The 26,692-nt window shown below is 50.0% G+C and overlaps 1 protein-coding gene across 1 annotated transcript; it reads left to right on the forward strand.

Moving 5' to 3' along the window:
* The first annotated feature begins 1,761 nt into the window (after positions 1-1,761).
* On the forward strand, positions 1,762-26,692 carry Rab20 (RAB20, member RAS oncogene family). Its single transcript, XM_041673510.1, has 2 exons — positions 1,762-2,113; positions 25,719-26,692. Exons 1-2 carry the CDS (start codon positions 1,942-1,944, stop codon positions 26,249-26,251), a joined length of 705 nt encoding a protein of 234 aa, XP_041529444.1. The 5' UTR covers positions 1,762-1,941; the 3' UTR covers positions 26,252-26,692.

Here is a 26,692-nt window from a genome sequence, read left to right on the forward strand (position 1 = left end):
AGCTCATGACCTTCTGGCTCCAGTCCTCGACCTCCACATGCTGGTAGTATATGTGCTACTTACTATGCCTGGCTCAAACAAAACATCTCCCTTGCTTCCTTCCTTCCCTCTCCAACATACTGATTATTTGACTTCTGTCCATGCATAGCCATATGTACAAATAAAGAAATAACATAAGTGATATGCATCCATGGTAGAAAATAAAGGCAAAGCCACAGAGAGACCAACTCTTGCTACACACCATGAGAACAGTGATCAGCTCTTTTTCTGTGTACCTGTTTTTTGTTTTGTTTTTCAAGACAGGGTTTCTCTGTGTAGCCCTGGCTGAAGGGGTGAGGCAGGGAGGTGGGGGTGGGGATTCCTGAAAGTTTGCAATCTTTTGCCCTTGGTTTAGGCGTTTAAACAGACCCGCCCATTTCCATCCCTCAGCCTCTGGGCGTCTGGTTACTGCCCTAGCCAGGCCCGGTAACTTTATCGCAACAATCCACAACCAATTAGAAGTAACTTAGATTTCATGGGGGGGGTGGGGGGGTGGGGTAGGGGTGGCTAGCGAGAGCCGGGGGCTCAAGGGAGCGCGTTTCACGCGCTGGTGAGCCTTCCACGCCCCAGAACGTACCCTTCCGTCACTTTCCCAAGGCCGCTGATCTCAGCGCAGCGGGCACGGTGCCCTAGGCTTTGCCTTCTTGTCTCAGTGGAATCTCACACTAGCAGAGGGAGAAACTCCCAGGAGTGTGGCCTCTTCTTTCAAAAAACTGGACCCGCTGGGCTTTACCTGTCCCAGGGTCACCGGTCCGCCACCCTGCAGGCTAGAGCCACAGGAGGAAGGATTTTGAAAGAGTTTCAAGGGTTCTCTTACAGGAGGGAGGAAAGTCTTCGTTAGCTGTCACCGCAAGCGCAAAGTCAAATTTTCCTATTGCCGCACAAAAGCTTTCTTGCAGAAGTAAAAAGCAAACCTACCTAGCAGGTCTCCCCAGGTGCCCTCACTCCCTCCGTGTCCTCCCTCAACCTCAGCAGTCTTCCAAGGGACATTCCCAGCCAGGTAAACTCTCCAGGATCACCTGTGTGGGTGCACCTTGGCCAAGGTGCACCGAGGAGCAGTGGGCAGGGGCGGAGTAGTGAAACCGAGCCGAAGGTGCCTGGGACCAGACACACATCGCTCGCCGAGCCATGGGTCACCAGCTCCAGGGCTGCTCTGCGCCAGCCCGGGTTGATGAGGAACGCGAGTGTCCGAAGGAAGGCTCTCTGGAACTTTCACCTTCGGTCCCTCCCAGGTCCTAAGCTCCAAGTTTGGCAGTACCAAGTTCCAAGGTGGGGGTTGAGCGGTACGTGACCTGCTAGAGAGGGGTGGGGGATGGAGGCGTGAGGGTGGTGGTGGCGTAGTCTGGGCCCGGGAGCGGGGTTCCAGGAAAGAGGGTGGGGGCGGAACTGGAGAGGGGCTTAGAGGAGAAGCGATGGGAAGGAGTGGGGTCTGTGGGGGCATGGGCCAGGGCTCTGGGACGGGGAGGGAAATGAAGTGGGGACGGAGTTTGGGATTGCAGGGACGCAGGAGGGAGCATGAGTGAGGAGGAAAGGGGAAGAATGGGTGGAAGTGGGGCTGAGGTTTAGCTGAGGAGCAAGAACTTAGTTGGGAAGGGATGGGAAAGAATAGGGGCGCGGTAGAGGTGTTGGGGCACTGGGGAGGGGGCTTGGAAAAAGAAGGCGGGGCCAGGGCGGCCCTGGGGGCGGGGGTGTGGGCGTGGTGGCCCGGAACCCCACGTGGGACTCGGGGTTGAGTTCACTCTACCCCGGAGAGCCTTAGCGGGCTTCCTCTTCGGCACTTCAGCGCGTCCCGACCTCAGGTCTGGGCCACTAGAGTCCGGGGTCCCTGGGAACTCGGGGTTCGCTACCCCTGGCGCCCTGGGCGGGTGACCAAGGGGCGCAGGAACCACCTCCTCCGCGACGATGCGGAAGCCGGACGGGAAGATCGTGCTGTTGGGGGACATGAATGTGGGCAAGACGTCGTTGCTTCAGCGCTACATGGAGCGCCGCTTCCCGGACACGGTCAGCACCGTGGGCGGCGCCTTCTACCTGAAGCAGTGGCGCTCCTTCAACATCTCCTTATGGGATACCGCAGGTGAGGGCGGCCCCGCCGGTACAGGCTGTCTTCCGGCTCCGCGGGGCGAGGAGTTGTTCTCTTCAGGCGCTGGGTCTCCAGCTCCGACTGTGGCGTTCACTGCTTCTCTGTCCCCGCTTGTCCTGCTTTGCTGACTGGGAAAATCTCCAGTTCAGCCCACTCTGTGCGTCTTCGCGAAGATCCAGGTTATCATGGAAGAGATCTCTGGTCCTCATCTTAGGTGCTTTAGTGTCCCCCTCAGGGTACCCTCCTTTGGCGTGCCAAGCAGTTCGAGGTGTCGAGCAGAGCTGCTATTATTGGCCCCCTTATAAACGAGAAAACTGAGGCAGAGAGTGTTGGATCGCCACCCCTGAATGTAAGTCAACTGGAAACCGGAGCTGGAATCGCCTCTGCGACTCAGGGTTATTTACTCACTTGCTGGGTCTTGGCTGGTGCGCAAGTCATGTGCGTGGAATAGGTTCCTGTACTGGCCTTTTAAAGATAGGTAGTTAATTATTTTTAGTGCGTGTACTGTTTGTGATTTTTCCAGTAGGTCCATCTTCGTTTTGGACTATAGGTTAGCACTGGTTTGTTCCGTTTTTTCTTCCTTTTCCATGATAAGGAAATAAGATATTTTAAGTGAACAAACAAACAAACCCGGAAATGGTATAGTTTCGTGGAATGAGGTTTCCGATGTCTGAAACTCCAAGTTCTGATGTACTCAAAAGTCTTGCTCCTAATCCCTGACTTCTTGCTTTGGGCATATCAATCTGTCGGCTAGTAATGCACTCTCTGATGAAAACTGAGTTAGTGGCGCTCTCTGGCGCCTTCTCTGCTGTTTGCATCCCCCCCACCCTTCCCTGTTCCTTCCTTAGCCTCGTGGGGAATGCACTGGTTCCTAGTTTCCACGTCTTTCCTCTGACTTCACTCCAGGTTGTAGGTGAAGCATCTGATTTTTCTCAGGCTGCCCGCTTGCCTGGCACTCAGCGCCCATGGATGCAATCTTGGAGAATCAAGCCCAGTCAGTCCGTGAACTCCTTTCCTAGTCTTGGACAGAGGGCTGCTTCTTTGCTGGGTTTAACTGCTGCCCTTGGTGTATAGGGGAGAACACGGAATTGGTCGTTTTTTTTCCCCCAACATCTCTTGATGTTTCTGGATTAGACACAGATGTGTGGCCACAGCACATGTCCCCGCAGGGCATGAAGGAGCAGTTTCACTTTTCTGGGCGGAATGCATCCTGATCTTGGTCACCAGAGGATTTTGTAACACTGCTGATGTGATGATATCCTGAGACTTTGCTGGTTCCTCTTGTGGGGTTGGTAGCAACCCGACTAGTTTCCCAGCCTCCCTGGCTGCTTTTGTGTTCCTGGAACACCAAGCTAGATGACGAGGGAGCAAGGCGGGGTGGCCAGGCCCCTTCTCCACATTCCTGATGTCTGTGCACACATACTTGGGGGACTGCTTGGGGGACTGAGGTACAGGGTCAACAGTGGCCCATGTGACTAAATTAGTGCTTACTTTGGTGGTGACTTCTGGGCTGCTAGTCACCTGGTGGGAGCAGAGACGAGGGAGTAGTTACTGTCCAGGATTCTGTGTGCGGTAACTAGCGTAAAGTCCCTGCCTCTTCCCCAGTTGACTTTTAGAGTAATTTCTATAACGAAGACTGACCGAAACTTACTTGCTAGCTCTCCAGCTCCGTAGGTGGGTGGCAGCACACACCTGTGAGGGCTTTGCGACCAGCTGTAGTCAGAAACACAGCAGCTGGCCAGGATTTGTGTTTTGACTCTTGACTGTTCACGTGTTTGGCACCTGGAGCTTGCTGGGTGTGGCTGGGGATGGGAGGAACGTGCCGGCTCATTAGGCATCTTATTCTCTTAGTGTAGAGTTTCAGAGGTAGCCCAGGGGCAGGCATGTAGGGTGCAGACCTTGTCTGTAGGGGTCCAGGCATCCCCCATTGTTCTCTGGTTACTCATATACCTTTCCCAGATGGTCTGGCGCAGAGGGGGTTCTCACCCTTTGTGGTAGAGAGAGGGACCATCACCCTTTGTGGGATGGTCAGGCCAGGATGGGATGATCAGAGCTGCCAGTGGTGTGGTGGTGTTACCTGCCATTAGCAAACAGATGCCAAACATCTTCCATGTGCTAAGTTCTGTTTCTAGCTCAGACCTATGCACGGCAGTGGACTGAACAGACTAGACAACTGTCATCTCAGGGTTATCCAGGTGTGCATCTTGTGGACTGTAAGCTGACTTTTCTTTCCTGCCCGCCAGTTCTCAAATAATTGATGCAGAGACTTGGTATGAATTATAAATGCTCAGCTGATAGCTCAGGCTTATTACTAACTAGCTCTTACAACTTAAATTAACCCATTTCTATTAATCTACATCCTGTTTCATCTCCGTGTCCTGCTGGCGACTCCTCTGACTCTGATCTTCTCCTTCCCAGTGTCCTTAGCCTGGTTTTCCCGCCCAACTTTATCCTGTCCAGCTATTGGCCAGTCAGCTTTTTTATTAAACCAATTATGGCATAATTTACACAGTGTACAGAAGGATTATTCCACGGTAATGGGCTGGTCTTGGAGCTTCAGATTCCAGAAGAGGGGGAAAGCAAGGCCTGAGTTTCCTACCAATCTCGGATCTGCTTGGAAAGCAGTACAGTAGTATGAGAAAGTAGCCGAGGGCCAGTACAGACCCCTGCAGGCTGGACACTGGTCACGTGTTTGTCCTAGCCCTTTCTGGCTGTAGCCTCAAAGTCCGCCTCCCCACCCCCCTCCTGGCTCCTGGAGATGAGTTTGGGAAAGCAACTTAGAGCTCCAGCTCAGAACTGGGTCCTGCTCCTCCATCTGTGCTCAGCCCCTGTATCTTCTCCCTCGTCCTGGTGGTTGGTGCTGCTGCTGCTGCTGCTGCTGCTGCTGCTGCTGCTGCTGCTGCTGCTGGGTTCTTGGGATAGAGCTCTTGCTTGTGGCGTGGATCAAGGGGATGCAGATAGGTGGGGGGTGAGAGCCTGCTATCCACAGCCTGCTCTCTTCAGAGGGCCCTCTCTCTGTTGCTGCTGGACGCTCTGGCCTTTTAGTCCTTTGATATACTAACAGAAGATTGTCCTACACACCCAAGGTGCAGCAGACTTTCCTGACAGGGTGTTGAATACTCCCTGTGGTCTGGACCTCACCTGTCATTTTCCCTTTCCGATGACAGTGCCACCCTCGGTCTTTCTTTGCTCCGCGTTAATACAGGTGGCAGGGAGAACCAGGTTTCACCTCCAGCAGAGCCAGGCCACCTTCCGCATTTGCTTGGAAAGTCCTCAGCTTCATCACCTGAATGCTTTGCCACTCCCCCACCACACACAGACAGAGTCACAGACACAGATCAGTTTCCTGAGACCGTGTCCCTTCCCTCTAGGTTCCTCTAACTCACTCCTTTCCAAGAGAGGTTCACCAGCAGAACCAAGGCCTTGTCTTTCCACTGATCCCTAATAACACAACTCCGAATTTCCTAAGGTGATGCAGGGGAGGGGGAGCGAGGGCCCCCTTCCCTCTGCCTCCCCACCAGTGAACTTGCCACAGCCTGTTTCCACAGCCATTCTAGGCAGCCTAGGCCAGTTCTCCCTCACGGCCCACCTGCTCCTGTCCTCTGCCAGTGGCATTGCTGAGCCACTTCACACATGTCACAGCGGACACATGTCACACGGTAGCCCACCCGCATCACTGGCAATCCCTAGGTTTAGCGTTCATTTGCTGCTCTAGCAAGTAGAAACTGAAAACAATGTGCATTATCTCCGCCTGGTCCGGAAGCTGGAGGTCCTCAGCTGGCTACAGTTCAAATGACAGCAGGGCTGTGTCCTTATCACAGGAATCCCATTTCTGCTGCTTCAGCTCCGGGAGTCTTCCACGGCTTCTGGCTCCTTTGTCTTCTGTTCTGGAAACAGCTGTGGCTGGTGGAGTCTCTCTCTCCCTGGAACCCTGCAGCTGAGGGTCCTGTCCTCCTTGATCTCTCCTTGTTTTGAGGTTGGCTGAATAGGCGTCTTTGCTTCACTCTCTACTTCTTCTGTCTTTGTAAAACTTTTTAGGTGGACTGCAGACAGGGAAAGAGGTCCGCCACTCCGGGGCAGCCTTCTGGATGTATTTTCCCTTTTGTTACAGTGTAACTTCTGGCAAATGCTGTCAGAGCTACTTTGGAATCTCCCTGCTGGCAGCGGGTGTGGGCACTTTTTGTGCCTGGGTAAAGACTCTTTCGAAAGACAATGTGATTTCCTAAGCGCCTGAAGCTTTTGTAATTTAAAAGTCCCGTAACTGCTGGGCGGGGCGCCCTGACTCACGGACTCAGAGGACTTTGCCACTAGTCTTTGCTAACAGCTTTTCTCTCTCTTCCAGTAAATGTGTACAGGAATGGAATCCACGGATTTCAGAAAAGAAGGAGTTTGGTGTGTTTGCCTTTTCCTTTAGTTTTGAAAAATTAGAGGTGTATTTACCACACTCATTTTGTGGGATGCTCACAGACTACTAGAATTTTAAAAAGACATTAACACGCTCGTTGCTCATGTACGTGTGTACAGGCAGGCACATGCATGTCACAGCGTGCATATGCAGGTCAGAGGACAATTTTATAGAGTTGTTTCTATGCATCTGCTGTGGCCTCTGGGGATGGAACGGAGATCATCAGCTTTGCACACCGGCTGAGTCATCTTGCCAGCCCCAGATTATTAGAATTTTATTGAAGCTCCTGAGCTTGGAAACTTTCCAAGTGGGGCATTTTCTTGAAAAGCTACTGGCCTAAGTGGAATTAAATTAGCAAACACGAAACACAGTTCCTCGGGGTGTGTTTATGTATTGCTCAGAGAACCCGGGCATGGCGTTCCTTAATTATAACTCTACTGGCGTTGTCTAGAAGACACATTGTGTCACAGAGCATTAACACTCTCACCCAACTTGCCTAGCCAAGGCGCCATTTTTTATGTTGTGGCTCAGTTTTCTTTTTTTAGATAAAATTATTTTATGTTGGCCAGGTGGTGGTGGTGCATGCTTTTAATCCCAGCACTTGGGAGGCAGAGGCAGGTGGATCTCTGTGAGTTCGAGGCCAGTCTGGTCTACAGAGCGAGTTCCGGGACAGGCTCCAAAGCTACAGAGAAACCCTGTCTCGAAAAACAAAAACAACAAGAACAAAAAAAAAAAAAAGAAAAAAAAGAAAAAAAATTATTTTATGTGCACGGATATTTTGTCTGCGTGTCTCTGAGTACCGTATGTATGCAGTGCCCACAGAGGTCAGAAGAAGGTGTCGATCCTCTGGGACTGGAGTTACAGACCATTGTGAGCCACCACATAGGTGGTGGGGATTGAACTCAGGACCTCTGGAAGAGCAGCCAGTGCTTTTATCCTCTAGTTGTCTCTTCAGCTCCTTCCTTATTTAGCTTTAAGCTTTAGTCTCAGCTGTGTCTGTAGGCATGAAGATCCACTTCCTCAATAGCTTCCACTGGTGACTCCAGAGGGAGCTTGCCTAGATCGGGAGTGAGCGGCCTTGAATGAATGAGTTGGATGGACTTCAGTGATGATGAGGGGTGCACTTGAGCTGCTGTCTGCTTGTAGGATCATTTACGTTCCCCGCTACAGTCTTGCAAGGCTGATACACATCATACCAACCTCAGGGGAAGCCTCATGGTGCCCTATCAGCCTGGTTATTTGCCTTTCAAGGACACTGGCAAGCAGCAGCAAGACTCTCTCCACAGGGAGTTTACACAGTGAGGAAGTGGCTGAGCTGGAATCAGAGCCTGGTGAACTGCTCCAGGGTTTAACTGAACCCCTGCTGTGCCCTTCCCAGGGTGACAGTCACACTCAGGAGAAAGTGGAGGGAAGAGTTCTCAGTGTTTGTGTTCATGACCCCTGTATGCTAGTGCACATCACTAACTGGAGTAATTGTTAAGAAAAAAAATCCTAAGAAGGACAGCCCCTCCGGCACAAAGAAATCCAATTAGGTCAGATCAAACCAAATCAAAATGCCCATCGTTTTATTAAGTGCAGCGGTCTTGGGTGGCCAAGAGTATGGCAGGGAGACAGGAAAGCAGGGAGCCCATGCAAACCCTGAACCAAGTGTTTCTCCTCTGGGAGCCCACTTAAATACCCTGTGGGAGTGGTCCTGACCCCTCCCTGGACCTGGCATGCTGGGATTTGGAGTCCAGACCAATATACTCCCAGTCCAGGGGGCTGGGATGGATGCCAGGGGCTGGGGCTATGCTCCAGATTCAACAGGAATATGTTCAAATACATATTGAGTGCTCTTCTCTCTCATCACGTATTCTTCCCAGCTGAGGAGCATTTTTGAGTGTCTGAAGGCTGCAGTCCCATGCTAGGCATGGCCATGGGGCAGGGTGCCTCCTTTGTTGTATGCATGTCCCCATTCTGCCTGAAGACTGTGTCCTACACGGAGACCGGTCCTGTAGCCCGCTCCTGGTGCATGGAGTCCTGAAGACAGACACACACTTAGTCCTGTGTCAGAGTTCAGGATGTACTGCTTGTGAACAGCTGGCTCGGCCGGGCTCGCCAGGAGTGAGGCATGATGTCCTATCTATGTCACAACACACACTCCCATGCCTGTCCCGAAGACCAGAGAGCAGTCAGGAGTGTCACAATGCCTAGGGCAGGTCGTGGTGTGCTTCAATAAAACAGCAGCTGAAGGAGCAGCTTTGCAACTGCCTGGGAGGCCGCCAGCTCAAAGCTCTCCTGGAATGACTGTTTCACTGGGTGCATCCAGGCGGGAGCTGCCTGTCACTCGCGGCTGCACATGGACTGACCCAAGAGCTTGGGGACCGCACAGCACAGCCTTGCCTCATTGCCCAGCGGGAACATACTGCAACTATAAAAGACTATAAAAGCTGGAAGCTTTTCGCTAAGAAGGGCTCTATTCAAGACTCTGCTAGGACTGCTGGTCAGAGCCACAAGGCAAGGGAATTTAAAAAAAAAAGACCTTTACATTGTAAAGGAAGCAGTGAAATGGCACTGAGTCTGCAGAACAGGCTTTTGCGTACAGAGAAAAATGTAATGGCTACAAAAACCTGTTTGAGATGACAAACACACACACAGTAAAGTTCCAGGAATGAAATGAGGGCCTGACCTGGAGGTTTTTATTGTAGGTATGAGGGAGAGTACAGCTAGAGGCATCTGGAAGAGTCCAGAACAGGGAGACAAAGTAGCAGGAAGTAGCAGGCTGATGCAGACAGCAGAGTGAACTATGGGCATGAGAGGAGTGGGGTCAGACAGACAGACAGAAAGGAGGAGAGAGAGAGAGAGAGAGAGGGAGAGAGAGAGAACACAAGAACCAAGAACCGAGAGCATAGAAAGCACATGGCCAAAATGGCAGGATTACATAGGAATGATAAACTGGGGGAAGGGAAGCCAAGTCCACAGGCTGGAGAGGTTTAGGGCGGGGGTGGGGTGGGAGGGAGAAGAACTGAGAGGAGCCACAGGTTCTGAGTGCTTGGAGGCCAGCATCTGCTTTGGTGTCCTAATAGGCACAGTGGTTAGCCCTTTTTCCCTGTTTCTTTTGGCCCTGACACAAGCCCACTTAGAAAAATGGGTGGTATTTCTATATGCCAACAATGAACTATCTGAAAAATAAGTTGATGAGCAGTCATTTTAGAATAGCATTGAAAATAAATCAGATATTGGAAATAGAGTTAATCAAGGCGGTGAAAGAGCTGTGTGGTAGTTTGAATGTAATTGGCCCCCATAATCTCATAGAGAGTGGCACTGTTGGGAGGTGTGGCCTTGTTGGAGTGAGTATGGCCTTGCTGGAGGAAGGGTGTCACTGTGGGGGCAGGTTTTGTGGTTTCCTATGCTCAGGATTCCGTCCAGTGTTTCTGTCGACTTCCTGTTGCCTGCAAACTGTAGTATTCTCAGCGGCTTGTCCAGAGCCATGTCTGCCTGCACGCTACCCCGTTCCCCACCATGACGATAATGGATTGAACCTCTGAAACTGTAAATGAGCCACCCCAATTAAATGTTTTCTTTATGAGAGTTGCCGTGGTCATGGTGTCTCCTCACAGCAATAAAAACCTTAAGACAAGCTGTGACATGAAACTAGAGTGTTTATGACAGGACCTGAAGAAAGAAATACTCGGAAGGAGCTCACATGTCCATGCACTGTGAAACTATTGTTAAATGTCTATGCCAAAAATGCTCTACAGATTCAATTCTGATGCTGTTTTTTTTTTTTTTTTTTTTTTGATTTTCGAGACAGGGTTTCTCCGTAGCTTTTTGGTTCCTGTTCTGGAACTAGCTCTGTAGACCAGGCTGGCCTCGAACTCACAGAGATCTGCATGCCTCTGCCTCCCGAGTGCTGGGATTAAAGGCGTGCGCCACCACTGCCCGGCTGTTTTTTTTTTTTTTCTTCACAAAAGTAGAACAAAAGTTAATAGTGATAGTTCCCCTATCACTACCCAGTTTCTGGGGAACTCCGGAGATCCAGAATAACCAAAGCAGTCAGACCAAGGAGAAGAGCCCTGGGGGCTTCACACTTCTTCACCTGAAAATATATCACAAATCAGGACAAACAAGCCTAACAACAGGTGCCTTGATTGACGGCACGTGACAGGAGCCCAGAATAAACTCACGCATTTGGGGTCAGTTGATTTTTAACAAAGGGCCAGGACACAATGGGGAAAGGGCAAACCCCATGTCCCTGTGCCGGAATAGGAAGCTGGACACTTCTTATTCCATCCCCCCAAAATCCACAGACGTGGGACTAGGAACTGAGGTGAAGACATAAGGGAAAGCTACTCCATACAGTTCTGGGGACTTGCTTTTTTACCTTTTCTGTGGTCCTCTAGTAAAAACCAGCAGGAGCCGCAGAGATGGCTCTGTGGGTAAGGACCCTTGGTTTACAAGTATGAGGAGCTGAGTTTGGATCCCTGGTACCCACATAAAAAGCCTGGCATGTCTGTGTGCTCGCCTGTCACCCCAGTGCTGGGGGTAAAGTGGAGGTGGAGGTGAAGACAGGAAGATGGACCTGTGCGTTGCCAGCTTGGCTGAAAACCAGCAAAGTCCAGGTTCGGTGAGAGACCCTGTTTCAAAGGACTAAGGCAGAGACGACCTGAGGAAGATGTCTGAGATTGCTCTCTGATGGCCACACGTGCAGGGGTGCACCAACTGCACAGCACACAAATAAACAGACAGGAAAGTGAGATCACAGCAGACTAAAAAGCACAAGGGGTGCCCTCCTGGGGAAGTCCCTCACATTTGCAACACTGTGCCAAGCAGGGAGACCATGGCTGCATTCGTGTGCTGTCTGCACCTGCCATAGTTCCAGACTGAGGACATGTTCATGTCTATCAGAACTGGTGACCTATTGCTGACTTAGCCAGCCACATTTTCTACAGAGATTGCAAAACACATTCCAAACTTAATTAATTTCAAATCAGATTAACTCGGGTTACCTGTAGTGATGCCATTTTTATGAGAGTATCTCTTACATTCAGAGGCTGGAACGTTTGTTGACCCTCATGGACAAGTTAACAATATTCCTCAAGGTCACTTAAGACTTGACCTGATATCCTGCTGTGTAGTCAGCCTGTGTCCATCTTCCCTCCCTTCCTCCCTCCCTCCTTCCCTCCCTCCCTCTCCTCTTTCTCTCTCTTTCTTTCTTTCTTCTTCTCTCTCTCTTTCTCTCTCTCCCACCCTCCCATCTTTCCTTCTTCCCTGTCTTTGTTTGTCTGTCTTTTCTTTCCTTTCTTTTTTTTTGTGAGACAGGGTCTTATTGAGTAGATCAGGCCTCAAACTCACAGAGATCTGCTTGCCTCTGCCTCTTGAGTGCTGGGATTAAAGGGTGTGCCACCATCACTTGATTTAGCCTATGATTCTTGTGGAGAGCATTGTCAGATAAAGTGGATTAGCTTCCTTTTGTATATCCATATATCTTATGTATATATATTATATATTTACATGTATTATATATAATTTTAGGTAAATATAAAATAATATAATGGAATGTTTTCTGTACTGTTCAATACAGGGCAAAGCCCTTCGTTAGGGACAGAGATAATACAGGAAGGGAAAGTGGAGGATTCAACCTTAGGTTCACTCTTGGTCTAATCCACGGGGGAGTGCTGAGTTTTTGCTTGTTAGTGGGCGCACATGCTGGGTCTTCTGAGTTCTCTCTGTCAGCCAGAGTGTGCTGGCAGAGAACTTGACACAAGCTGGAATCATCTGGGAAGAGGGGCTCTTGACTGAGAAAATGCCATCAGATTGGCAGTTGATGTGGAAGGGACCAGACGGCTGGCGGTAGAGCTGCCTAGGCAGGTGGTCCTGAGCTGTATCAAAGAAGCAAGCTGAGCAAGCCACAAGTCTTTCCAGAATACACCCTTCCTGCTGCTTAAGTGACAGACCACGAAGGCCTGAGCCTCTGTCAGGTCCTGTTTCCCAAGAAAGAGCCCAGAAGGCTGCTTGTTCCCTGCCACGTGTTTCTCAGAGGGCTCTGTAAGCTGCAGAAGGAAGGAACTCTTCACTCAGCAAAGACCTTTGTGTTCTGGGACGTCTGCAGAGTGATGTGCCCACCAGAGCCTTTTCTGAATAATGCATTTCAAGAAAGCCCCTTTCGACTCTTAATGTGGTTCTTGTGGTCCGGTCTTGACTTTGAAGCAAGTTAAAGCTCATTTGAAGCCTTCTTTAGCTTCCTGTTTTAATAAGCAGACTTTGCAAGCGATTGGGTTTTTATTTGTTAATCTCCTTGGAGAATCAGTCGCCAGCAGGCCACACAGTGTCTAATTGAAGGAAAGGGAGATCGGAGAGCGGCTTTATGGGTGTTCTTTCTGTGGGTGTTTTTGTATTCACAGCTAAGTCTGTTATATAAGTGTATTTTGAAGAATATCTCTTTTTTTCCACATTATTTGGTGTGATTGAGTTACTCTCAGTAAATTCTTGTTTCATAAGATTTGTGATTTCAGCTCTGGCTACTATCCGTCCACCTTAGTGTTTCCCCAGCACCCCATTGTCAAGCCTCAGCCATGATCACAACTTCTCTGCGGTTTGTCATCTTTGTGGGCCATGTGCTTTCTTTCTGTTTATCCTTCAAGTGACCAAACAAACCATCCAGATGACACCGCTGAGCTGGGTGAAAATTCTGCGGTGTGTTTGTGACTCCAACGCTGCCGCCCAGAGTTCCCTGTCACCCTGCCTTCGGTGATCACAGCGGTTAGAAGCAGCTGTGCCTTACCTCTCCACGTGCGGGCTTTGGGTGACTGTGGTCAGGCTCTTCTGACGGCTTCAGCTTAGCTGTTTCTGCGAATCGAATTCTCTGCTCACCTCCAGTGTGTCTTGTCCCTGGGAAAGTCCCTGTGTTCCTCTGTGAGGTCGCCTGCCTGCAGGAGGAGGCTGCATCTGTGGGAGGAGCTGTGCTTCATTCCTTAAGCTCCTCTGATTTTTTTTGGATTTGCCCAATCATCCTTCCTACTATCCTTCCTTCCTTTTTTAAAAGATTCATTCATTTATTTAATGTATATGAACGTTTTGTCTGCATGTACAACTTTATGCCAGAGAAGGCATCAGATCCCACTATAGATGGTTGTGAGCCATCATGTGGTTGCTGGGAATTGAACTCAGAACCTCTGTAAGAGCAGCCAGTGCTCCAACTGCTGAGCCATCTCTCCAGCCCCCATCCATTATTTCTTTAGACTATGATATACCAACGTGCTTTTATTATTATCATTATCATTATCATTATTATTATTATGTTTTTCTAGACAGGGTTTCTCTGTAGCTTTGGAGCCTGTCCTGGAACTTGTTGTGTAGACTAGGTTGGCCTCAAACTCACAGAAATCCACCTGCTTCTCCCTCCCGAGTGCTGAGGTTAAAGGATTTTATTATTTTTTATGTGTATATATGCGTGTGTGTTGTGTGGTTGTGTAAGGTTTGTGTGATATGTCCTCCTCAGCTGTTACCTACCTTAGTTTGGAGGCAGGGTCTCTCCCTAAACCCGGAACTCACCAGTTTGGCTAGGTGGGCTGTCCAGCGAGCTGCAGGGCTCTGCCACTCTTCCCCCCCCCCCCCCCCCCCGTGCCAGGTTTACAGAAGCACACTGTGGATCCTAGGGGATCCGAACTCAGGTCTTCTTGCTTGTGATAGAGCCACTCCTAGACCACAAGCATCCATTTCCTGACCTCTGTTTTCCTCAACGTAGGACCCGAGGTTGACAGTGTCCATGGTATGAGGAGCAGGGACCTGAACCCTGGCTGTCACCTGCCCTGCTGCCCATGTGGACAGTGGCTCCTATGACTATGGCCTGGCACTGTCTCACATGCTCTATGTCCTAGGTTCTGTGCTTTAGGGCAGGGCAGGGCACCTGCCCCTCCCCGCCACGCAGCCAAGGAGGCCTGCTTTGGCAGGTAGGTCATTGGCCTCTAGTGGGGGCAGCTTTTCTGGGTTACACCTCTTCTTCCTGTGTTTGTCAGGAGTGATAAAGAGCCGGACTTGGCCCTTCATTTCTCACACAGTCGGAAGGGAGGGCGAAGGTCGCTCCTGCACCCGGTGGCCTGGGATTGGGTTTAAGGTTGAGAGACAAAGCCAGATGCTGGTGTCTCTGGGGATCTCTGTCCTCGAGTAAGTCTCGTGCTCAGGAAGTGAGAGGCTTTGCTGACCTGGTTCAGGGGTGGTATTTGGGTTTTGTGACGCAAGTCCAGTGTCATCTGATCCCATTAACGACTTCTCCTTGTCCATTGAGGTTCATGATTGGCTTGCCTTGATTTTGAAGGTGGGACGAGGGCTGGCTGGCTGGGGTGGGAGGAGAATGCCTCTTGCCCTCCTGACCCTTGTGCATAGTGGGGACACTAAGGAAAAGGAACTGTGAGTCTTGATCAGTTCATGGTTTCTGATTTGAGGGGTGGCGGCCTCCAGTCTGCGCCTGAGTTGCCCAGGGCTGCTTTGGCGAGTCTCACACACTCTGTGGCTTACCACAATAGAAACTTACCCTCTCGAAATTCCGGGGGTTGGATGTCTGAAGTTCAGGTGCCAGTGGTTGGCTTGGCTCCAGGGCAGAAACCAAGTTTCCTTCATCTGGGGGATCCCACAGTCCTGTTCTCCAGACCTTGCTGTACCTCTGTGTGTCTGGCCCTCGGTGTGTCTGGCCCTCTGTGTGTCTGGCCCTCTGTGTGTCTGGCCTCTGTGTGTCTGGCCCTCTGTGTGTCTGGCCCTCTGTGTGTCTGGCCCTCTGTGTGTCTCCTCTTCCCCCATGGCCGTGGCTCACAGCCTGCTGAACACTGGGCACCCTCCAGCGTGACCCTACCATAGCTAGTAGTCTGTTTCCAGATAAGGTCACAGATACAGGGTGAGCATGAGGATTTGGGCTGTCTTCTTGGGGCGCAGCTGAACTCACTTTAGCGAGTGTGGAGTAAACTTAACCTATTTTTGAACGTGAGTGGTGTTTCCTGACCTTCTGCTCACCTTTGGAAGTGAAAGTCAGAAGTCTGTGTCAGGCTTCTGAGAAGGCACAGTGTCCTGAGTGTCACTTCCCATCTGGGGCTGAGAACAGAGTGTGGTCAGATGATCAGAGACCCATTTGACCTCCTCCAGCTTCCCACCAGGGCTTCCTGGTTACCCATGAAGACTTAGCAGTTGTTGAGTGGAAGGGCTGAGATGTGAGACACTGGGGCAGGCAGGGCAGTTAGATTCCAGGTGATTGGGATTGTTGGTATCTATGGCTTGGCTTGTAATCAAGAAGAGGGAAAAGATACAGGCTTGATTGGTACATGAGTGGTGGCTGTGAGGGTCAGTAAAGCTGAAGATGTTGGTGCTGTTTTCCTCCTTCACAGTCTCCTTCCTGTGATGATGGAGCATCCCTGTGTCCTGAGAACTGGGTACCACACTGAGGGTGAACAGATGCAGGTGGCCTCTTCTTCCTGTGATGAAGGAGCATCCCTGTGTCCTGGGAACTGGGTACCACACTGAGGGTAGACAGATGCAGGCAGCCTCTCCTTCCTGTGATGATGGAGCACCCCTGTGTCCTGGGAACTGGGTACTACACTGAGGGTAGACAGATGCAGGTGGCCTCTCCTTCCTGGGATGATGGAGCATTCCTGTGTCTGGGAACTGGGTACCAAATGGACAGTGGGCAGATGCAGGTGGTCTCTGCCTCAGAGAATCTATATCTTTGTTGCTTAAACATAGCCATGCCTGTGTTAACTGAACAGTGGCGATGTTGCATGGTGTAAAATATACACTCAGTTTAGACTTGGTGGCCCAGACAAAGGACACTGCTTTAATTGCTTTCTTTGGACTGTATGTTGAAGTGAAGATAAAGCTATATTGGTTAAATAAAATACAATATTAAGATAAACATTACCTTTAATTAATTTTATAGTGTGTGTAGATGTAGCTTGAATTCTAATTGGTCTTAATAATAAAAACCCGGTATTAGATATTAGGGAGGAAAAGCTGAAAGATCAGAGAAGCAGAACAACCAGTCACTAGTTCTTACCTCTACAAAATTTTCAGACCAAATGGGTTATCCTGTCTCTATAAGTCCTCAGACTGAATACTGTGAGCGCCTGTCTCCTCCTGCCTTCTATTCCTTTCTCCACCCAGCCATATCCTTTCGTCTATACCTCTCTAGTGCTGGGATTAAAGATGTGAGCCACCACCGCCTGACTCTTTTAGACTGGATCAATTTCGTGTAGCCCAGGTTGGTCTTGAACTCACAGAGATCTGTCTTCCTCTGTCTCCCAAGTGCTATGGCTAACTACTGGCTAGCTCCACACTCTGATCTTTAGGCAACTTTATTTGTTAGGTCACAAACAAAATATCATCACATATCCCCTTTTTTGTCTAAAATGAAAGAAGGTTATAACTAATATGAGAAAAACTATATACAATAAGTACAACAACATACACTATATACAAGCAATAAGTACACCAACAATGTCTAGTCCATTTGCATTTGACAAATTCAGAGAAAACACTCCTTTATCCATTTTGGTGAGTTCCAAAGTTTGTAGTTAATTCATTTTCTATTCTAAGTTACATTATCATCCAAAACTATCTTTTGATAGCTCTCAACCTTGTACACTTTACACTTAAGTGAATTTCTTTTCTGAGTCTTGCAAACAAAACAATTATAATGATAGCTATCTAGTCTTCAACTACTTCAGAGACCCAAGAAGGAAATAATATTAACTGAGTAAGCACGAAGTGCAAGCGAGTGACCTCCAAAAACATGTGAAAAATGGCAGAAACAGCTGGCTGCCTGGACAGCCACCCAAGTTCCCTCTGTTGGAGCTTCCATCCTCAGCCTAAAGGTCTGGAATAGTCAACAGATTTTTCTATGAAGTAAGATATTTGAAGGACTGTCCCACCTTGTCTTGACAATGTTTGACAGTCAGTCTCTTTTGTGACTTGCTTGTCCAATTAGGACAGCATACAGGCAGCAGTTGATGCAAGGGCATTTTCTTGCCCAGTGACTTAACTTTTGCCACAAGAAAGTAAACTCCATGTGAAGTTTCTTTGATATCCATTATCTTCTCTGAAGTAAATTGGTGCTTCCAGGAGCAGACATGTCTCATTGTCATAAAAAAAAGTACCTGTATTATTAAAGCATCTTAAATGCCATATTCTGTATTCAGAGATGCTGCCATTGGCCTTGGAGTGGGGGTTCACAGGGGTGATAGGAGGCCAGTATGTAGGTGTTTGGGAGTGTGTGTTACCACCACCATGGCCATCCATGTCTGGGCTTTGGGTCTCAGAGTCAGATGTCGAGAATGAATCTGGCCACCTGGGACAGATGTCCCCAGATAAGTGGGAAGGCCCCCCTGGGCTGAGCCAGTGCTGGGCTGAGGCAGGGAGCCTGGGCTGCCTCCCCATCTGGGATTCTGGTGATCTGATTCTGGTGCAGATGGCCTGGAAGGCTGGTTTGGGTGGTTTGCTGGTGAGTGACCTGAGCGAGGCATGGACCAGTGGTTCTCGACCTTCCTAACACATGACCCTTTAATACAGTTCCTCATGGAGTGGTGACCCCCAACCATAAAGTTATTTTCATTCCTACTTCATAACTGTAATTTTGCTACTGTTATGAACTGTAATGTAAATATTTGATATGCAGGATATCTGATATGTGACCCCAAAGGGGTTGAGACCCACAGGTTGAGAACTGCTGGTGTATAGACTTCTTGACCAGTGACTGAGTCTCTCCAGAGTCCCAGGGCTTTCTTCTCTGTACATCTTCTCTGTGGACACGCCCTTGGGTAGCTCAGAAAACTCTCTAAACCCTAACTTCATTTTCCAGGAAGGTCCTCTTTGTGGGTCTTGGGGATGAGCATGGGAAAGTAGCCTTGGATTCACCATGTAGAAAATTCCCTTTCTCGTGGGACATATATTTAAGAGATAAGGAAGGAGGAAGTCACTTTAAAACCAGAAAAATCTCAGGTTTTAGACTCCTGGCTACGGTCTCCATCACCCCAAACCCTTCAGTCACGAAGGATGATCCCAGACTTGAGGCTGGCTGCTGATTCTAGGAGTTCTACCTTTCCGTTGTGGGCCCTTGTGTTGAACTCTGGCAGGCAGAACCAGTGCTGGACAGTTGCCAGCTCTGTGGCTCCTCATACTTTGAAGGCTGAAGGAAGTCTGTGTGTGCTGCAGGGGATTTCCACCATTGGATTTTCAGCAGAAACCACCGTCTGGGCCACGGGTCAGGAAGGGGCTGATAATAGGGAAGTGGGCAGTGGGTTCCGTTTCAGTCACTGTTGTATTGCTGCAAAGAGACACAAAACTCGAGTCAACTGGGGGCTTGCTTACAGCTTCAGGGGTTTAGTCCATTATTGTTATGGGGGGGGGGAGCATGGCAGCCGCAGGCAGGCATGCATGTTGCTGGGGCCGTAACTCCAGAGCTTTATTTTACCTCCTTATCCACAGGGAAAGAGAGACACAGGCGCTGGGCCTGGTGTGGGCTTTTGAAACCGCAAAGCTCACACCTTAGTGACACACTTCCTCCAACTAGGCCACAGCTCCTAATCCTTCTAATCTTGTCAAACAATTCCACTCCTTGGTGACTAAGCGGTCAGATATATGAGCCTGTGGGGACTGTTCTCATTCACACCACCGCAGGGCAGAGTGCTCCGCTATTAGGCCTCTTCCTGGGTGTGTGGTCACTGTGGGGGCCTCAGACCAGGTTTGTGCAGGTCCTGGTGAGGTGTTGTGGACCCTTCTGGCCACCCTTGAAACTGCGGCTCTCTGAGGCTGCCTCTGTGTGTGTGCTGGGAATGGAGCTTGGTAGCTGGTCTAGAGATGATGTATCAGAAAGACTGGCTGTTGAGACCACTCTATACTTCTTGGGGGAACCTCCCCAGTTAAATGCACCCTTATTCCTGAGAGTACAGGTTCTAAGAAGCCAAAACATCACTCTCCCGGGGAAAGCACTGTAGGTTGAGATGCAAAGATGATGTCTGGATTTCTGCCTGGGCTGATGCTCTGGGAACTTCCCAGTGGCTTCCTGAGCCAGAATACTAAATTGCAGACGGTCCCATGTGTTAGCCTCATCTGAGACATTGTCAGAGGAACAGCCAGACATTATCGGACCAAAGCCCTCTCCTGTGGTCTGCCTGAGGTGGCTTGTGCCGTGGCCTGTTCCACAGGATGTCATCAATGATACTGTTTATTTTTGGAGACATAGTCCTCGGTGTTCTGAACTCACTAGATAGACCAGACTGGCCTTGAATGCACAGAGATCTGCACAGCTCTACCTCCTGAGTGCTGAGATTTAAGGTGCACACCACCACGCCCATCTATGTTGTTCCCGTAGGAAAGCCCTGGTGCATGGAAAGTCTCAGATAAAGCCTGCTGGTGGCACTGAAAGCCCCTGGCTTGCTGCTCTACACTCTGTATGTACTTTCTGCAGTAGAGGCTGTGGCAGCAGCCTTATACAGCAGGGCCCCAGGGTCCCACCTTACAAATCTAGGGAGACATGTGGCCCCCTTCTCCTTGTGCGTGAAAGCTTGATTACTTGTTTCCTGCACACGTCCCTGGAGAGCTGTGCCTTCTGCAGGCTGTTCCAACAGAAGCAGATGAAATGTTGTGGATCTGGTGTATCGAAGGTAGTTTATGTTTGACTGTAAGTGTTGCCTAACGCTCACTTGGCTTTATGAAGTAGAGATAAAATAATCTTTGCAGTAGCATTCATGGGTTGAGGTTGGAAACACTGGGGAAATCTTAAATTCATTTAAAAAAATTAACTTATTTAGAGAAGCCTATCACAGCTTGCCTGGATTGAGTCTTGCAGGTCTCCGAGACTGGGCTCTCGGCTCCGACCTTTGTCCTTGTCCTTAGCTCTGCTTCCTTGCACCTTTTCCGTATCTTTTTTGCCCACACCATCACAGGGGTGTTCTTGCAGCTCCCGCCCAATGGGCTGCAGAGATGCATGTGGCAGAGCTTGCTTGTACAAATTCCCTTTCTCTGGGCTTGCATGGAGCTTATAGCATTCATCTGAGTTTTTCATTTCAGCCAGCTATTTTTTTAAATGTGTTTATTTTCTATGGTTCTGGGTAATGGGGCCCAGGCTGGTGACCTCAGTCCTGGCTGCACACTGCATTTATCTCCTGATCCATGTGGATCTAGGGTCTGAGTATCAGTAGTTTTAAAAGAGCTGCCCTCCTACCCCCACTCAGTGAGAATGTGTGGGCAGGGTTGTACATGATTCCTGCCAGACATACCAATCCATTCAGTGATGCGGAATATGGAAATAAAAACCACAGACATTTGGACTCAACGGCTGTTTGGCTTGGGGAGACTGGAGAATGTAGTCGAAAGTGACTGGGCTGTTTTCAGAGCCCCAGTAGCTGAGCCGGGTTACTGCAGGCCATTGGCTTCCGTTTTCCCCACTTTCGCCTCTGGGCCATTTTTAACTGCGGTCTAACAGCCAGTCAGGGAAGTGCCAGGATTAGGGAGAAGGTCATTCTCGAGAATCAGGGAGACAGCAGGGTGTGGGTCAGCTGCCCTGTGGGCAGCAAGCCTGGGGGAGTTTGCAGATGTAGCCGGAGAGACTAGAGCAGGACCGAGCGTGCTCCCCATGAGGGCTGAGTGGGAGGCTGAGACTCATGATTTATTGACCATGTGCTAGGTGCAGGGCTGAGCTGTTTACAAGGATGAAGTCATTCTCATTTTCTCAACCAACCCCTTGACAGACAGGTGCTACTTGGATTTCATCAACGGGAAACTTAGACTCAGTGCTAAGAGGCTTCCAGACTCACAGGGACTTTCTGTGTGGATTTCGGGATCCCCAGGAAGACTTTCTGGCTGCCAGTGCCAGGGTTCTGAGAGGAGCCATAACACACTGCCTGTAGTTCCTTGGTGTTAACTCAATTCTCAGGGAAGTCAAACACCTTGGTGAAGGACCCAGGAATCCAACGTGGGAAGGAGGGAGGGTGCGAGAGGATTAAATACCCACGTGTTACCAGGGGGAGGGTCTCAGGACCCGTTTAAGCCCGCCTGACTTGTGTACAAGTTCTGGGATACATACAGTGTTACATATAAAGACAAGGTGAGTTTGGAAAGTCAGTCCAGGAGGGAGGTCCTCTTGACATCCGTTTCTCTGCGTTGTCTCAATGCCTGGGATCCTCCCCTCTTTGTCCCTGCTACCTTTAGCTAGAACTGTCTTTTTTTTTTGAGACAGGGTTTCTTTGTAGCTTCGGTGCCCGTCCCGGAACTAGCTCTTGTAGACCAGGCTGGCCTCGAACTCCCAGAGATCCGCCTGCCTCTGCCTCCCGAGTGTTGGGATTAAAGACGTGCGCCACCGCCGCCTGGCAGCTAGGATTGTCTTATTATGGACAGTGCCCACCCACATCCGTGCAGCCTGTGAATCCCATTAGCAACTCAAAGAGCTGCAGATTCTCTGCTCCCCCCCCACCCCAAGACAGGGTTTCTCTGTGTAACAGCTCTGGCTGTCCTGCACCTCACTTTGTAGACCAGGGTGGCCTCAAACTCACAGAGATCCACCTGCCTCTGCCTCCCGTGTACTGGGATTAAAAGTGCGCACCACTGCCCAGCTGAGCTACATACAGATTTGAGCATGAAGACTAGGTAGCAAGTTCTTCAGCTGGTGTAAGTTCTGTGCCTGATTGGCTGACGTCATTACCGGCTGGTCATAATACGGCAAGCACCATTTGGCTCTCTGCTCTGCTTCATTCGGGGTTTCTTGTTTCACATCTCCTATTTCGTTCAGTGTTTATGATCTTTATTTTTGTGTAATTACCATTTACTTTTCAAAAGGCAAATCTTCCCTCCCTCCACCCAGACAAAGTCTTGCTGTGTAGCTCAGGTTAACCTGTAACTTGAAACCTCCTGCTCCTGCTTTCTGAGTGCTGGGACCGCAGGCGTGTGCCACCACACGGAGCGTCAAATCAGTTTATCTGGGACAGAAAGCCGTTTGGGGCGTGGGTGTTAATACAGTTCTTTCTTTGTCCTGAGTGAACTATATCACAGAGACTCGAAAAAAATTCTTTCAGGGCTGGTGGAATATCACTACTCTGTGTCCTTGTGGTCAATCTCTTGTGAAATCTGGTGGCTGAACGGATACTATTGTCACAGTTGAAAACCTCATGATCCTGGAAGGTTGTGCTGAGAGATGCCTGGGGTGTGTGTGTGTGTTTGCATATGTTTGTGTATATATTTGTGTGCATGTGTGTATGTTTTTGGGTGTGTTGTATAAACATGTGTGTTTGTACGCACACACATTTATGTGTGTGTGCATGCATGTGTGTGTTAGGTGGTACACTTCTCTTTGGTAAGCAAAAGTCTGTCTTATCAGTGTTGCAGACTCTGCAGTGGGACAAAAGCCATACATTCAAAGGACAGCATTGTTCGGCTGGGTGTTAAGTACCCTGTGTCGGAATGCGGCCATTTCAGAATTACTGAAGATGGCATCTGGCTGAAGATGGTAGTGGTGGAAAGCAGGCCCAGGACACCCTCATTTCTTATTCCATGAAACCTTCAACATCTCAGTGGATGGATAAGCCCAGCCCTTGCTCAGACAAAAGGCTAAAATGCATTGGCCACAGACAAAGCTGCCAGCTACACTGCCATGTTTAAAGATTATGATTAACCTTGGTGAAGTAGCATTGGGAGGCAGAGGCAGCCGATCTCCATGAGTTCAAAGGCAGCCTGGTCTGCATAGCAATTTGCAGGCAAAACCAGGGATAGATACAAGGTGAGACCCTGTCTTAAAACAAAAACCAAAGCCAAACAAAAAAACGGTACAGTTGGACCGTGTTTTCCCTGGTGTGTAGTTTGCTGCCAGCATGTAATTCTGTGTTTCTTTTCCTGTGTGGTAAGATACTCCGACAGGAGCCACTTAAGGGGTGCAGGGTCATTTCAGCTCAGCTCCAGGTGCAGTCTGTCTTGGTGGGGGTCACGGAAGCAGGGCTTGTGGTTGGAGGCAACTCCCTCTCCATTTATATCCTACAGGATCCCAGCCAGGGAGTGACCACCACAGCGGCTGGGTTTTCCCATCCCAATTAATATTGCAATTAATATTGCATTTATGCAGGTGTGCCAAGAGGTCCATCTCCTAGGTGATCCTATACGCTGTCAAGTTGACAGCACAAACCGTCCAGTAATGCGACCCACCGGCAGGTGGACCCACCAGCAGGCAGAGCAGCCGCCGTGGCTTTCGAGGCAGTTGCAGCTCTGGTGTGATTTGCAGCAGTTGCCTGTGGGATGGAAGGCATCCATCCTGTCTGAAGACACCCCAGGAGCACTTCTGCAGCTCACTGCTGGTCTTTGTGGCAACGGAGTGCAGCGCCCTGTGCAGTGGCTTTCCCTGCCCTCGCACGGCTGCTTCCTAGGTCCGTGTCCCCATGTCAGAGCAGATACGCTGCAGATGTGAGAACACTCCTGAGCTGTGGATGGATGAGGTCCACACCCCACGAGAACAAACCATCGCGTTCCCTACGAATCAGACGTGGCTGGTGACACCTCAGAGTGTGACACAGAGACCCACGATAGTGACAGGTGCTTACACCACACTCTCAGCATTACACACACATGCATAGACACACACATAGACACACACAGACTCATACATAGACACACACAGACTCATACATAGACACACACATACACAGAGACCCACGACGGGGCTGTGGCTCAGTGGCAGGTGCTTACATCACATTCTCAGCATTACACACACACACATAGACACATACAGACACATACACACATAGACACACACGTAGACACACACACATAGATACATATACACATAGACACACACAGACACATACACACACAGACACATACACACATAGACACATACAGACACACACACACATAGACACACACAGACACATACACACATAGACACACACAGACACATACATACATAGACACACACAGACACATACACACATAGACACACACAGACACATACACACACAGACACATATACACATAGACACACACAGAAACACACACAGATACACGACACACAGACACAGACACACCACAACACAGATACACACACACAACCAAGACCCATGTGGGTAGTACTGTGTTTTTAAATTTTTTATTTTTATGTGTAAAGGTGTTTTCTGCCTACATGTATACCTGTGCGCCACTTGTGCAGGGGATAAAAGAGGGCATCAGATCCTTAGGAACAGAGTTACAGACAATTGTGAACCCTCATGTGGATGCTGGGAATTGAACCCAGGTCCTCTGCAAGAGCACCAGTGCTCTTGGCCTCTGAAGCATCTCTCAAGTCCTGGCAGCCTCGTGTTTAAGCACAGATTCCTTTTTTCCCTGTGCATGCGTGCGTGCGCATGCGTGTGTGTGTGTGCATGTATGTACACGTGTATGTGTGCGTGACTCTGTGTGCATGTATGCACATTTGTGTGTGCACATGTACGCGCACATGTATGTGTGCATGTGCACGGTGTGTGTTTTGTAAAGGTGGTGGACCATGCTCACGCAGAGGTCAGAATAGGACACTCAGTGACCTACTCTGTCACTGTTCGTCTTAGTCCCTGGAGATGGGTGTCTGTCACTGAATCTGGAGCTAGGCTAGGGGCTACAAGCCATGGTGTCTCTCCTTTCTCCTCACCCCAGGGCTAGGTTTATGGGTGTGCATGTGGCCATGTCTGGTTTTTATTTTTTGAGGCAGGGTCTCAGTGCTATCCCAGAACTCCCAGAGATCTACTCTACACTGCCTCTCAAGTGCTCCTGAGGGTTAAATGACATCCACCATGCCTGACTGTATGTAGCTTTTTACATGTGTGTGGGGATTTGAACTCAGGACCTCAAATCATCTTGTTTTAAAGTGAGAACAGGCAGCTACCCTCTGACCAGGAGGCACTTGCATGTCCCTCGTCCCGAATACTGACAGTGTTGTGTTGTTAGATGGTGTGAGGACTGCTGGGGTGTCTGGAGTGGAGAACCCAGCCTTAACTGGACACGGGGCCTTGCTCAGTCACCTGGGCCAGCTTTAGCAGGGCATGGAGTCCTGACTGGCCACCTGGAGCAGCTTTATTTATCTGGCCATTAGTGTGTCAGTGCTCTGCCCTGGGATCCTAAATCCTTGGGGGGTGGGGATCAGGGTGGGGAGCCTGCCCACAGGGTCGTTCATGGTGGGTGTATCCTGAGATGAATAACCATCTCTCTCTGTTTGCTTCCTGCCAGGGCGGGAGCAGTTCCATGGCCTGGGCTCCATGTACTGCCGGGGGGCGGCCGCTGTCATCCTAACGTATGATGTGAACCACCGGCAGAGTCTGCTGGAACTGGAGGACAGGTTCCTGGGCCTGACGGAAACGGCCAACGAGGACTGCTTGTTTGCCATCGTGGGAAACAAAGTGGACCTGGCCATGGAGCGGGCCCCAGAGGGTGGGAAGAAGGAAAGAGAGGCCTCTGGGAAGGCAGGGGGCAGCTGTGTCTCCTCCAGGGTACCCAGGCAGGTGCAGCCAGAGGACGCCATGGCCCTTTACAAGAAGATTCTGAAGTACAAGATGCTGGACGAGGGGGAGATGCCAGCCGCAGAGCGGATGTGCTTCGAAACCAGTGCCAAAACTGGGCAGAATGTGGACCTCCTCTTTGAGACCTTGTTTGACCTGGTGGTGCCGATGATCGCCCGGCAGAGGGCTGAGGAGCCGTCCCAGATTGTGGATATAGCCAGCTGCAAAACGCCCAAGCGGACTAGATCTGGGTGCTGCACCTGATGGCTGAGGCCTCCCTCCTGTCCTCTGGCGTGTGTGGGAGCTACTGAACTCAGAAGTTCCACAGGACAGTGTGTATAGAGGGCGCTGGGTGGAAATGCCCACCAGGGGCTACTACAGGCCAGGGTCCCCAGCAACCTCTGGGCATCAGGAGGTGGGACTGAAACCCTCTGTGGAGCCAACCTGGTGCCGCCTCGTCTACTGCCCCGTTCATATCAACCGCCGTCGTGCAGCTTGCCGTCTTGGGAGCTGCCTTGCAGTGGGCTTGACTCTCACGGTCACTGCCTCCTGCACCATGTCTGCTCTCTGGGGTTTCCCGTTTGATGTCTGTACTTGATATATTCTGATGCCGAGTCTCCGTGGTTGATTTATACAAAATCAGGAATGGCTGTTTTTATACCTGGTGAACCCCGGGTGGGCTACATGTTATTAAAAAGGATTTGA

Source organism: Microtus oregoni, unplaced genomic scaffold (assembly GCF_018167655.1).
Source record: "Microtus oregoni isolate MIOR12 unplaced genomic scaffold, Mior012 000024F_ref0000369, whole genome shotgun sequence".
Lineage (NCBI taxonomy): Eukaryota > Metazoa > Chordata > Mammalia > Rodentia > Cricetidae > Microtus > Microtus oregoni.

Excerpts from the sequence above, each read along its gene's own strand:
- Rab20 (XM_041673510.1), top strand. The coding sequence starts at position 1,942 with ATGCGGAAGCCGGACGGGAAGATCGTGCTGTTGGGGGACATGAATGTG. Across the intron at positions 2,114-25,718 it reads CTCCTTATGGGATACCGCAG|GGCGGGAGCAGTTCCATGGC; the intron begins GTGAGGGCGGCC and ends GCTTCCTGCCAG.